General features: G+C 41.6%; 1 protein-coding gene across 2 annotated transcripts in view; it reads left to right on the top strand.

Annotated features, from left to right (window-relative positions):
• HGH1 (HGH1 cochaperone) overlaps positions 1-14,136 on the top strand; it is a 24,195-nt gene extending 10,059 nt beyond the window's left edge. For both annotated transcript variants that reach the window (XM_085887837.1, XM_085887838.1), the window contains exons 6-9: positions 2,314-2,405; positions 2,652-2,774; positions 5,435-5,530; positions 5,862-14,136. In XM_085887837.1, coding sequence (XP_085743963.1) covers positions 2,314-2,405; positions 2,652-2,774; positions 5,435-5,530; positions 5,862-5,867 — 317 coding nt within the window. In that variant the 3' untranslated portion in view covers positions 5,868-14,136. The remainder of the gene's footprint in view (positions 1-2,313; positions 2,406-2,651; positions 2,775-5,434; positions 5,531-5,861) is intronic.
• Position 14,137: the final 1 nt, after the last annotated feature.

The raw sequence follows: 14,137 nt of genomic DNA, 5'->3' as shown, positions 1-14,137 counted from the left end.
TATATATATGTATATGTATATATGTATATGTATATATCGGGGCGTATTATGTGATACCGGTCGTCCGTCCGTCTGTCTCTGTCTGTCTGTCCGTTCCTGTCCGCACTCTAACTCCCAAAGTTTTCAACTTTCACGTTTCATATTTGGTACATAGGTACAGACTGTGGAGGCGGTGTGTCGCGACATACGTTCGTCATCTAAAGTGGTTGCCATGGCAACCAGGATGCTGTTTTCCATGTAGTAGCACAATTCTGTATATACCTTCTTGTTCTTCATAAATTGACGTGTTTGAATATATAATTGTGTGCGTGTGTGCGTGTGCGCGTGTGTGTGTCAGAGACTTTTTCGGGCGTATATTGTGCTCACTTGCGCTCTTGTTCAAAATGAGATTTCCACCTGTATATTGTTACTACATCACATACACCAACTTTGAACTTAGGCTTTCTGACATTAATCTCTTTTTCATATTTTAATTTTGTAAATGTTTCTGATGGCTTTGTTTTCATTGAGGTATGAATCGTATCATTATACTTATCTACAATGTCCTGAATTAAAGACAACCATTGTTGAAAACCGAGTTGAGTGAATTTTTTTATATAGTCTCTCTTTTAAAGTGCAATTAAAATGTTCAATAACAACCGCTTTTCCTTCATTAAAGGTGCTGTATAATGTAATGTTATTTTAAAGAAAATTCATAAATATTTTGTTGTAAAACTCTGTACCCTCATCAGTCCACAATTTTTTAGGTTTTCTCTTGCTTTTATTGAATATCTGTTGGAAAGCTAACATAAGAGTATTACCTGTTTTGTTTTTCAAAGGAACAACCCACGCATATCTACTCCTCAAATAAATAACGGTTAAAGCATACTTGTACCCCTTATCATTATTGAGTTCAATTAAATCAGCAGACCAGTTATAATCAACTTCCTTGGAATAAACCTTCCTTCTACGAAATTTTTTGATTATTGGTTTATGTAATTAATCAGCTAATTGCTCTTCAATCTTCATGACATCATTAGAGCCTATAAGTTTTTTGAATTTCCAAGCCCAAGTTTCAATTTAGCACTGATCATCTTCTTCACGATGAACCTTTATTTTATCAACTTTTTCTCTCAAGGTTGGATTTTGTATCAGAGACAAATTATACAACATTTCTCTCTCGGCTTCGTGTTTTTCTTCCAACGTTGTGCTAATTCCATAATCAATATCGTGCCTCATGCACACTTCATCAACCCTATTGATAGGTTTGCTCCACGGTTTAGGATTGTCAGCCTCATCTAATCTTTTATTCAAGTTTGTTCCTGGACAACAGAAAGAATACCATGGTAGATGTAATTCCCCTGGTAATGGCTTTGGAGTTACGGAGGAGACACACGCATACACACACACGCACACACATTGACATTTATTATTGAAGATGTAATTTTTAGTTGCTTATAAATATATCTTGTGTTTACATTCCTCTTAGTTAGTATTATCCCTCCGAATTAAATTGTGTAATTTGTCATTCATTACGACTGCACATATGGAGTATTGGAGTGCTGGAACGTATCTCCTTTATTTTAGTTAATTATTGGGAATAGCTGATGAGTTTGTCATGTTTTTCCAGAAACGTAACCCTGGCATAAACTGACCATTACTACTGTATATCATTTTTGGCCGCATCTCTCAATAATGGAAGAATCACTTTAAAAATTAAAAATAAGTCTCGTATCCGGATCTTCACTTAAATCAAATCAATTTGTCCTTATCGCACACCCAACCTGTCCACCAAATTTCATCCGAATCAGTCAACAACATTTTGAGATTTCATGTTCACAGACAAGCAAACAGACAGACAGGGGTGAAAACATATCCTTCGTCCATCTTCAGTGGCAGAGGTAATTATACGCATGTTCAGATGCAACAACAAATAAAGCAATAAAACATTTTTTTGCAACAACCTCCAAACATTATGTCAACCTATTTTGGATGTGGAGGGAAAAACAGCAAATCCATTAATTGAAAGTGTGGTAGGTCTCCTCACCTAATATAAATTGATTTGATAACTGACACAGCACATGATGACTGATCATTTTTGATGGAATATTTTGTTTAATGGGCACGTAGTGGAGCTCGTATGACTCGATGGAGTTGAATACGTTGGTACCGTGTACATCATTTACATAACTGGAAACTTCTCCAACCTCTGTAACAGCCAGTCATGATCGGTACATTGTATTTTTTTTTTTTTTTGCATGCTTTATCGTTGACAATGCTTGTGGTTGAACCAGTGAAACGAATGAGAAGTACTTTGTGATAATGTGTTTGCAGGGCTGCCTCTAGATCTCCAGTTCCTCCCTCCTGAGAAACAGCGGGAGCCAGATCCAAATGGAAGGAGGGTTCTGCTTGAAGCCCTCACCCTGGTCTCAGACCACACATCTGATGTCATTGCTCATCTTGCAACACTGAATTTCCATGAAACTTTTTTATTTCTTCCATATGAACCTTCACCCTTCTCACAACCTCATTTCAAATTATTAAAACACATACCTTGTCTTCATGAATTATAATTGGTTTGTAAAATTTATTGTGGGGCTTTGTAATTTTATGTGTCGAATGTCCTGTTACATTTTTGTTGTATGCTGATGTACTCACTGGACTGTGTGCAGCTGTGTGCAACAGCGACTGGACGTCGTACTCTGCGAGATGCTAATACGTACCTCATTTTGCGGCAACTGCACTCCTGGGAGGCAGATGAACAGGATAAGCAAGTCTGTGAAGCACTTATACAGGTAATTAGCATCGTGTAATGGAGAGGTCATCAAACTTGATAACTTTGTTCATTGTAATTAAATATTTATTTTAAATGTGACAATAATGCTCTTCGACTCCATTGTAAGATAAATCTGATATGAAAACAGGTCTTTGCAAATCGATTTAATTTAGAATCAGGAGTTGGTCCAACACTTGGAATATGTCCACCAACCCTGACAAATCCCACACTCACCGCCTCTCCGAAAGGACCGACTGGCAAACCCTCCCATCTCCTTCCTAAATAAACCACTTGAAGATGTTGAGTCACTCAAAATTTTGGACCTCACCATCAGCCATGATCTTTCTTGGGCAGATTATATTTCCAAGATGGCCTTCTACTCTGCCTCCAAAGCGAGCCACTGACTGGGAATCCTTCATCGTGCAAGATCTTTCCTTAATCTGAACCTTTGACAATCTACAAGGCCTTCATTTGCAGCTTGGAGTACTGCTCTCCCCTTTGGCCTGGTGCCGCTGCCTCACACTTTGCCCTTCTTGATGTCGTTGAAAGTGAGACCCTCAAAATCATTGGGATCCTCCACGATGAAGCTGAGTGTCTAGGCCTGTTACGCTTGTTTGGTTCTACCACCTCCTTTTTTGTCTTGCACCTTCTGCCTGCTCTTGGCTCTGACCCTTGCAGGTTTCTGCAAGGTGCATGTGGTTTGTCAGTAATCATCTTCTTGTTAGATTTCTAAAATCCAGGCTCACTGCTCAATTCCACCAATTTGTTCGTCTTTTCGCTCGCCTGTGGAATCAACTTCCCCAGTCTGTTCAGTCCCATTCTTCTCTTTATCGCTTCAAGACAGCTGTTCACCACTACCTAACCCTAATATCCCCAATCCTTATTCATGATCTAGTCCACCCTAAAAAGTACTCTGGGTACCAGTAACATCACAACGTCTTTGATTTGACTTGGCTGTGATTTGAACCACCAGCTTCTGAGCCATTACACCATCGAGTGTGGTATTTATTTCGAGGTTATTGTGATTTCCCTCCCCCCCCCCCAATATATATATATATATATATATATATATATATATATATATATATATATATATATATATATATATTTTAATAGTACTCCAGTTTTTTTTAGTGCTCCTCCAGTTGGTTGCCCTGAGGGAATTGTAAGCAACAGTTTGGAATGGCATCTTCAGACCAGACCAGGAGCAGCAAGCAGATTACTCCCTCCCTGAAGGTCATTTATCCTACCTTTTGTGTGCAGCACATGGCTGCTGGTTGCATCATTTTCTGGAGGTGTGGCTGTGCCACTGATGCAGTGCCCCTATCGATTATAGCAGGAATTTGGATTTTGTTCAGGGTGCTGACAGTGACTCACCCACTCTTCATGAAGGACACAGTGAGATTAAAAAAAAAAATTTGTATACCTTGTCGAGGCTCATATGAGAGCTAAAAATTAGTTTTGACATTACTATTCTTTGTTTGTATGCAGCAAAAGGCTAACGTCCACCGACTTGTTGTTATTGATTGTTTATGTCCACCAACTAAATTTGGTCCATGGGACGCCCAGTTTAATGTCCAGTTGATGGATATCATACACATTGCCTCGCCCTACCTGCGAGAAACCAGGATAATCATTTTTAGCTGAGCTGAGACTTTTCTCCAAGTTAGACTGCTCAAATGCGAGTGTGCGTATCCCTCTTGGGCTATCGTGCCGGCCCCAAGGTCATTGATGAGTCGGTTGGATTTTTGCTAATAATCTCAAAGCAACATGCTCATTCTCCTGTGACTCGGTTGGATGAGAGGAGAAATAAGGATTTGGAGCCCAAGGTTCTATCATCAACCACATTTTAACCCACATCTTCCAAAATTCCAGTCGAATGTTCTCACCACCAGAACAAGGCCATGTGCTATTATAAAAGAAAAATTTTCTGTTTTATTTGATCTAAATAAAATGTACTTCAGTTACCCTATAGTTTATGTGGCCAATGATATTTCAAAAGGTAGCAAGGCCATATTTAATTTTAAAATGTAAACTTTAGTAACTGTTATTACAAAGTCAAGGGCTGACATCATCACCGAAAGGTAAGCACACTCATCTCTAAGCTGTCTAGCTTGGGTTTGAATCCCGATTCAGCTATAAAATGTCATCCGGTGTTTCACAAGCAGGGTATTTCGTCAGTGTGTGTGCCGTCCCTCGGATGGATGTTAAACAGGCGTCCCGTCTGCCGGCATTAGTTGGTGGACGTCAAAAATCCCACAATGTCCTTCGCGAAGCCAAGACAAGCTATCGCCGACACTCTGGCCAAATTCCAAATTCTTGCTCTAATATACTGGGGCACTGCATCAGCGGCTTGGCCACACCCTCAGCCAATATTGCTACCCCTTAGCCTTTTGCTGCATACAAACAAAGAATCATAATGTCAAAATTAATTTAACAGCATTTAAGTTGCTTGTTATTTTTACTTATTCTAAACTTTACGAAGTATGTCGGATATTTTAAAGATGAAGTTAATTTTTTGTGGGGAAAACAAACAACCAAACAAAAACAAAAGCAAACAAAGTAAAGAAAGAAATGAATGCAAAGGTTTTACCATTTTTCAGTCTGTTTGTCATTGGATATTACATTTTTACCCTGAAACTGTGAATCCCTTTGTGGTGTGATATGTGCTGTGCCCAGATCTTGATTGGAGATGAGCCAAGTCCAGACATGGATAATCTACTCACTGTACCAATCCCTCCACACATACAGACTCAGTTGTCAGCAAATCAAGAGGTAAACTCAAAACAGCTGTGGATGATCCAAAAGCTCAGTTCTGTATGGACAGTAACGGTACTTGAGGCAAACCCTTCCTCTATTTCATTAACCCTTTGCACCCTGAGCTCCTTGTACTTTCAGCTCCCCCACCCTGGGCTCCCTGCAGAAAAATCCGGCCGCTCAAATATATGGAGGCTTGAATAGTGGCTGGTATAACCGCCACTGGGGTTCAAAGGGTTAAGATTGGTCAAGTCCAATATTGAACTTGCACTCACTCGAGTGCAAATAAAGTCATGCTTTATGGAAGTCGGTGAATCGGCAGTGATGTTTTACCTTCGTTGTATTACAGCAATGAGTCTACCCGGGAGATGGCTGTGGATTGCGGTGCTCGACATGCTCTGTTATCGGAACCTGAAAACATAACAGTTCCTTGGATGGAGTCACGTGCCTGAAATTTGTCTTGATCGAAACTCCTTTCCTTATTTACCTGCAGTTTGTCGTTTGCATTTTCCACAGTATAATGTGTGAAATTCTAACTCATTTACAAGCTATTTAATCACGGCAAAAATAAAGCTGTTTACTAACTAACACCCTTTCTTAAGGAATGTCATTAAATGTTAAGTTTTCAGTCTCCCACCAATCAACTATATTAGTAAGCTCAAAAGGTCAGGTCAGGTCAGGTCAGGTCAGGTATGGAAGCATGTGCCAGAGCAGCACGTTTTCCGCCGGTACTCCAGGGGGCTCCGTCTGGCCATCCCCCAGACAGATGCCTGGCCCACGCCCATCTTGAGATGCTGATCAACCGACTGCAACCACGAGGCACGTGGTTGGCCTATTGGCCTCCTCCACTCACGAGACTCCCTTGCTGAGAGAATCTGGTGAGCAGGATCAGCGTCAGGAAAACGAGCCACATGTCCAAACAGTTGCAGCTGACGCTCACGGACTATGCAGGTAACAAATCTCATTTGAGTCTCTCTCAGCAACCGCTCGTTGGACACAAAGTCCAACCAGCAAGAGCCAAGGATTCTCCGAAGAGACGTGCTATCAAAGGAATTAAGTCTCGGTCTCAGATCCTTGGTCAGAGTCCAAATCTCATCTATAGAGCAAGACTGGAAGCACCAAGGACCTGAAGACTCGGACTTTCATCCTCCCGCACAGGTACCGGCAGCGCCACACCCCATGATCCAGTGAATCCATGACTCCCCAGGCCCGACCCAGACGTCTATTGACCTCTGACTCGCAGCCAGCAGAGACATGAATATCACTGCCAAGGTAAGTGAATCTCTCCACGACCTCAACATCCTCACCACAAACAGGCACAGACAGGACAGCGGCATCCAAGATGTCATTGAAAGCCTGGATCTTGGTTTTGACCCAGGAATCCCGTAATCACAGTGGCTCCGACTCCACATTCAGCACCTTGAGGGCTCACAAAAGGATATCTAGAGTCTTCGCAAAGATGACTGCATCATCTGCGAAATCAAGGTCAGAGATCTTGACATTCCCAAATGATGCACCGCAGCTTGATCTCTCTGACATCCTCCCCAGAATCCAGTCCAGACAAGTGCTGAAAAGTGTGGGGCCAGTACACACCCCTGACGAACTCCAGTAACAACTAGAAATAAGTCAGAGATGCTATCACTATATCTCACAGCACTCTCAGTACCAGAGTGGAGTTCAGACATCAAATTGATCAGTTTTGGTGGCACCCCACGAAGACCAAGAATCCTCCAGAGGGCATCCCGATTCCCTGAATCAAACGCTTTACAGAGATCAACATGGGCTGCAAGCAGCCCCTGCCGAAACTCTCATCTGCGTTCGGTGAGAACCCGAAGAGCAAGGATACGGTCAATCGTTGACCTCTTTGGTATAAAGCCTGACTGCTCTGGACGCTGGTGCTCAAGCAGATGGTGGCGAACCCTATCAAGAATTATCCGAGCAAAGACCTTGCCCGGCACTGAGAGCAGCGTCACCCCTCGGTAGTTGTTGCAGTCTTGGTGATCACCCTCATCTTTCCAGAGAGGGACAACAAGACCCCTCTTCCAGTCAGTTGGGATGATGCCTATTAGGGTGTACCACTTTTGCAAAAGTAGTTGCTGGCAGAGCTGGATTTAGACATGTGGTGGCCCCTGGGAAACCTTCAGTAATGGAGGCCCACCCTACGTTAGAATATTAAAAAGGTGACAAGACATATTTACAGTCATCCACAAAGTATATTTTTCAAGAACAAAGAATCTGAACTTTTATATAAAATAGAGAATGAGATAAGATGAATATCTTATATCTCTTCCACTAACTACCAACTACCATTCAGGCACTCACAAATACATTTTTCCTTGCAATTTTTTTTTTGTGAAATATGTGGAGGCCCCTGGTTGTGGAGGCCCCTGGGCAACTGCCCAGCTTGCCCATGTCTAAATCCGGCCCTGGTTGCTGGAATGAAGCACTATGTACCTCTCGATTCCACTCGTGAAGTTAGGTGATCGACTAAAGTTTGAAAATTTTCCCGCCTTTTTTGACCACGGCCGCCATTTTGAAATTTCAGGGAAAATCCATATTTTTGGAAATAATATTGATTTTTTAATATTTAAAAAAATATATTTCTCTGTGTTTAGATGGCCGAATGCACTTCAGTAGGCACCGGTATGATAGTAAGTACCCGTAAATATTATTCACAACTTGTCCCAACATTTTGAGAATGGGTTGCCATTTTGGAATTTCACCGAAAATCCCATATTTTGACAATTACTGCACGGCACATTGTTAGGCATTTACAGAATATCAGTAGTAGCGTTTTCATAAAGACATTAATGACAAATGAGAGCATGATCAATTAATTATGAGAACAACCAAATATGTTTTAAGCGACATGGTTTTCATATAGGACAACATAACAATCTAGCAAACAAGCAACCACACAGATATCTTATAGAGAACATAGCATTTGTTTTGTATAGTCTGGGTAAAGCTTCCTGTGCTCTTCCATGCACTGTAGCAATGCTTGACGTTGTTTCTCATCATTGCACATATGAATAAAGTCAGACACTAGCTTAATTCCTTTTTCAGCAAGATCATTTACGACACGCAAAGAATTAGCACTTTTGCAAAATTTCCAGTAACTGGCGAACTTGTCCCACATAACCACAGGAGTCTGCAGCCACTCCTGATCATTGTCTATTCCTAGGAGGTCAAACATCAGCCAAGATTCTTGGCTAATGAAAGACCTTAGCGTTGGCATATCATCAGTTGAATTAAATTCCACGTGGGGAAGTTGTGGCTTGCCAGAGTCGAACTTCTCAGGCCGTTCTGTATCAAATAACACTTGTCCCATCAACTCTCTGTGTTCGGGACACTGTTATCAGCTAGGGACAACACAACTAACTGAGGTGTTAAGTACCAAGTATGGCGATTACACGACAAGATAAAAGCATCTGCTACACCACTGTCGTAATGTTTGTACAGGAAAATGTCAGCCATGAACTTCAGATCGTGTTGTGCTGCAGATGTGCTAAGTGGACTCTGTAGGAATGCTTTAGCATTGAACAGACCTACGAACTTGGCCACTCTGTTTAATACACTTGTTGAACATCCGATAACTTGAACTCGTCTTGGAGCAAAGTTAATTTGAGAAAATAGATGGCTTTCGCCATCCACCTGGCATGGTGGTCAGCGCCAGGGCGCATAAATTTGAAGTTGGCGAGATTACCACCGAGCCAAATAACCACGAGCGTGATTAATTCTTTATAAACATCTCGAGGAAACGTTTTGTTCTCTAACTGTTCCCGTGACCAGATAAGAACGTCCTGCGCTACTTCACACAACCAGGGATCTGCTGAATCCCAGGAAAATTTGTTCAGTTTTGTGTCGTCAATAACAAGGCTGTTCCATTCGGCCTTCAAACGACGAAATAGCTTTACACCCGGATCTTTTGTTTGCTCTGTCACGTGCTCGATTACATGTTTTATGTGCAGTTCATATATATTAGTCAGTCAAGGTTTATCTGCAAGTACACAAAGAATTTTAAAAAAAAACATTTCATTAGATATACACAAAATATACGATTTTCACTCAATTTCCAAAATGGCAACCCCTTCTCAAAATGTCAGGACAAGTTTGTGAATAATATTTACGGGTACTTACTATCATTCTGGTGCCTACTGAAGTGCATTCGGCCATCTAAACACAGAGAAATATATTTTAAAAAATATTCAAAAATCAATATTATTTCCAAAAATATGGATTTTTCCTGAAATTTCAAAATGGCGGCCCGCGGTCAAAAAAGGCGGGAAAATTTTCAAACTTTGATCGATCACCTAACTTCACTTGTGGAATCGATAGGCACATAGTGCTTCATTCCAGCAACTACTTTTGCAAAAGTGGTACACCCTAATGCCTATGTTCCAGGCAGAGCACAGAACTGCATGCAACGACACGACACGAGTGCAGCAAGCTTAAAATATCGACATACTAGGAGAGAAGGAAAAAAAAATTTTTTTTTTTGATGAATGTCGCAGAAAAGCTGCATTTGTGATGTAGTTAGTTAACTCCTTCCTTTCCTTCATTGTAACATGCCAAATACCAGGCTTGGGTTTTTATATATTTAAAGGGAGGCTGAAAACCCACTTATAGAAGCATCGCTTGAAGTGCCTCATGGCTGCAGCAGGTTGATAAACATCTCAAGGAGACAGGGATGGAAAGCAAGTAAATAGGCCTGTTGTGATGAGGATCTATTTTTGCACGATGCTTGTGTTATGCAGTGATGCCGACTTCCAGGCAGATGGAAACTGACTCAGAGAAAATTATCGTGTGAACAGAGTAGAAAGGATGAGCAAGAGCAGCAGAGCAGGATTTTAAGGCACGTGGACTGATGCTGTCTGTGCTCATGACAGAATCAGGGTTGAGGTTTGCCAGAAACCTTTCCACCTTCTCAATTGGGAAAGACAGTGTATCCAGGAGCAGTTGGGTACGAGGGCTGATATTGAGGGGATGGGTACACAAGATTTGGAAACAAACACAATTGAGGCATTCAGCCTTCTCACAAGCAGCTGTGGTGCCATATGAAGTGAAGGAAAGGGATGGAGGGGGAGCATACTCCAAAGACCGACTTAAGGCCCCACCATATCTTTGAAGAAGGAGACAGGTTTGAAAGTTCATCCTTGAGGTTGACCTGATGAGGTTGACCTGGCTTCCTGAGAGTGGACACACTTGTTCTGAGCTTTGGAAAATGATATAAGGTTACCTACAGTCAAATTTACTTTCGAGGAAGAGAAGGCCAGTTGTTTGAAGGCGATTGTCTCACCACAGGATTCTGTGTACCAGAGGTGAGAGGATAGGTATGATGACTGCAGACGAGATAGTATAAATCTGTACATAAGGGAAAGCAAATTTGTATGGAAACATTCCCATGCAATAGCAATTTCAAGAGAGGTGGAAATGAAGGACAAGTCCTTGACATGAGATGGCAGCTTGAATTAACTGCCAGATTCTGAGGCAGCTCTCTGACAATAGCCAGAGAGATGCTGACTCACAAGCACATGATTCGATGAACCTATGAGAGCAGAAGAGGAACAGTAGACAGTTGTAGAAAAATTTGGCATTTCCCAATCCAGGAAGGACATGCCACTGGGAGAAATCCAGGTCTGAAAGTTCATTGATTGCGTGAGGCCCATCGTCACATAAATCCTTTGCTGCGTTGCCATGGCTTGTTGAAGAGGTACCAACACCGAGTCAATTTGTATGGTAACAGTTGAAACTAAAGCACTCATAGAACACGATGCCCCATGCAGTGTTCAAGTATATACCGTGAAACCCTGACATTCGTGGACCGCGTGTATTCGCGCTTCATTAAATGTGAACAGCTTCTACATTCGTGGCACTGTGCTTCATGTATTCACAGTTTTTGCAGGCACAAAAACCATCCCCTGCCACTATCCTCCACAAGCAATGGTTACACTACGCACCCCTTCAACATCTACCCCACAACCCCTGCACAGCTACTTATGTGCAATGTGTCCTGGGTCTCATTCTTCTCATCCCGCTGCCTTCACCTGCTAACCATAACTCTCACCTGCGTCCCCTTTGGTGCACGATTCATCAGCACCTTCACCTGCGCCCTCTTCAGGGGAGTTCACTGGATTCTTACTCGTAATCATCATCGCATAAAAAGTTACGTCGTATCTTAAATAAAAATTGGAAACGGAACCTGCTGCCGTTTTATTTGCAAGCATTTTGATGAAACTGTAATAATGTGCATTTGTTAATGAAATTAAAAAAAATTCCCTGATGAATCACACATCGTCTGGAAGCCGTCCCCCTTTTCCCCATTGAAAAATGTCCCAACACTTGCGGATTCGACATTAGCGACATTTTTCAGGAACCTATCCCCCCACGAATGTCGGGGTCAAACCGGACTTCAATTTCAATAAAACAATGATTTTAAAGATAGTTAAAAAAAAAAAAATCCTGAAGTTTAGCGCTACCAAAACAGTCGTGTGTGCCACCCTTATACACTGTAATCAGACCACGTTGTCACAGTTTAGAAGATGGAGGCTTTATGCAGCATCAATCGCATCGTAAATATAACCATATTTGCAGCCTCTTCTTCACCCTGATACTGCACCCTCTTCTGCTATATATTGAAATATAGCATGGTTCTATTATGAAGGCAATTTGTGTTCTGCAGTGTTTAAACCTTTATTTAAATTTAATTATATACTTAAAGACGTATAAATAAATTAATTCTGGGTTTTACCACCATTTTACCCAGTGTCTATTACATCACACTCTGCAACACATTGCATTAGTTGTTTATGTCTGTTGTTTGTGTCCTTTATGACGTCCTTAAAAAAACCGTAAGCTTCCTGTTTGGAATGATTTTCAATTTTGTTTGATTGCCAGACAGATAGACAGACAGTAAAACATGTGATCTCACTCCTCTCTGTGCACGCGTGATCGGAACAAATTCAGAGCCAAAGTACTGCTAAACGGCAAACTTGTCTTCCTATTCATGGTCAAAATATAACATTCAATTAAAATAAGTTGTTTCTCAATCATAAACTGATAAGGTAGATGATGGATGGACGTGAACCCGTTGCTTAACCCCGCATTTTGCTTTGCGTATGTGGGGTAATCACCCCATATGAGGAAGCGACAGTTGGGAAGTTACCAGATAGTCCATATTATGAGAAGGAGGTGCAAATGGAGAAAACCTGGGACTTTGGCGGTTCTGGGATTTGCTCTACATGAAGGTTGAATCTGCAGCTGCTCCTTCCACCTCAAAGTTAAGTGCTCTGAATTGGATCCGTTATGTTTTACTGTTATATTTTCGTCCCCGTGCTGCTGTTTGTGTTTTCATCTAATTTTCCGTGTTAAATCAAACTTGTGCTGTTTTGTCGAATTTCTGTCCCTGTTGTCTCAGGCTCAGCGAGTTGGGCTTGTTACCTCCGCCACCGAAGGTGAAGGTGATTATGTTTTCACCCCTTTCTGTCCATTTGTTTGTGTTTGTTTGTATACAGGATATCTCAAAAAGTTGTTGACGGATTCGGATGAAACTTGGTGGACAGTGTGTGTGTGGCAAGGACGAACTGATTCGATTCCAGTGAAGATCTGAATCCGAATCTGGATACGAGAATTGTTTAATTTTTAAAATGATTCTTCCCCATTGAGAGAGGGCCAAAAACGATATCTAGCATATTTCAAAAATGTATTGGGCCCGATATGTTCTCGTGGATCAGGCATTGCGGGGCGGAGGTACGCGCTATATCGAGTGCCCTTCTAGTTGCTTCTGTTTTCACCCTATGACCTATATGCTTCAATTCTCACTCATTTTCTCATTTCTGATTCCTCAGCTCGATTGTTTTCCCATCCTCGTTGCAAAATACAAAAACACTTCTTCAACCCCCACCCCAACTCAAAAATAAAACAACAAAACAAACTCAATCTTCCATACATACAGTTTGTCCTTCATTCTCTATTCCTTCTCCTTTTCAACACCCCCCCCCCCAAATCCCCAAACTGAATCTTCATGGAATAAACATTTCTTCAATCAAAAGCTCTAAATAATGTTGTGGTTTTTTTTAAAACACTTGTAAAAAAATGCTTTTTAAAATGCCTCAATCTCCTTCCCTTACCACTCTGCCAGGAACAACACACGAGTTCCTCCATCTTCATCACAATGTCTTCTTTTTCTATTTCACGAGGCTGATTTCTCAAAAACTTTTCACTCTTCCACGCTGAGTTCATCCACCCTCCTCCTGTACGCACAGCTCCATGTTCCTCCGTGCCTTCAATGGAAAACATTTTACCACCCCTCCCATGAAGTCTGTCAACATTTGTCCAGTTTGAGAATCCTCGGAGGTCAATTTAGGTTGTTTGCACACTCCAATCAATTCGCCTTCACATCCGCTAATGGTGGCAAACCCCTTCATGTTAATACCCTCCCCCCTCTTTGTTTTCCCTTTCGGCTTCCCTCCCCACCTCCAGTTTTAAAGTTGCCCCTGTTAGGATAGTTTATAGCTGGGTTGCTGAGCGAGACAGTTCAAATTGGAGAGCACACGCCGATAAAACCATCCTGCCAGCTCAAAGCCTCCATTTTTCTTTTTCTTTAACAGCCACAATTATTCCCAC

Source organism: Eptatretus burgeri, chromosome 7 (genome assembly GCF_056783735.1).
Source record: "Eptatretus burgeri isolate ZD-2024b chromosome 7, Ebu_testis_v1, whole genome shotgun sequence".
Classification (NCBI taxonomy): Eukaryota; Metazoa; Chordata; class Myxini; order Myxiniformes; family Myxinidae; genus Eptatretus; species Eptatretus burgeri.
Note: the sequence above shows the minus strand (reverse complement) of the source record. Positions and strands in the feature narration are given on the sequence as shown.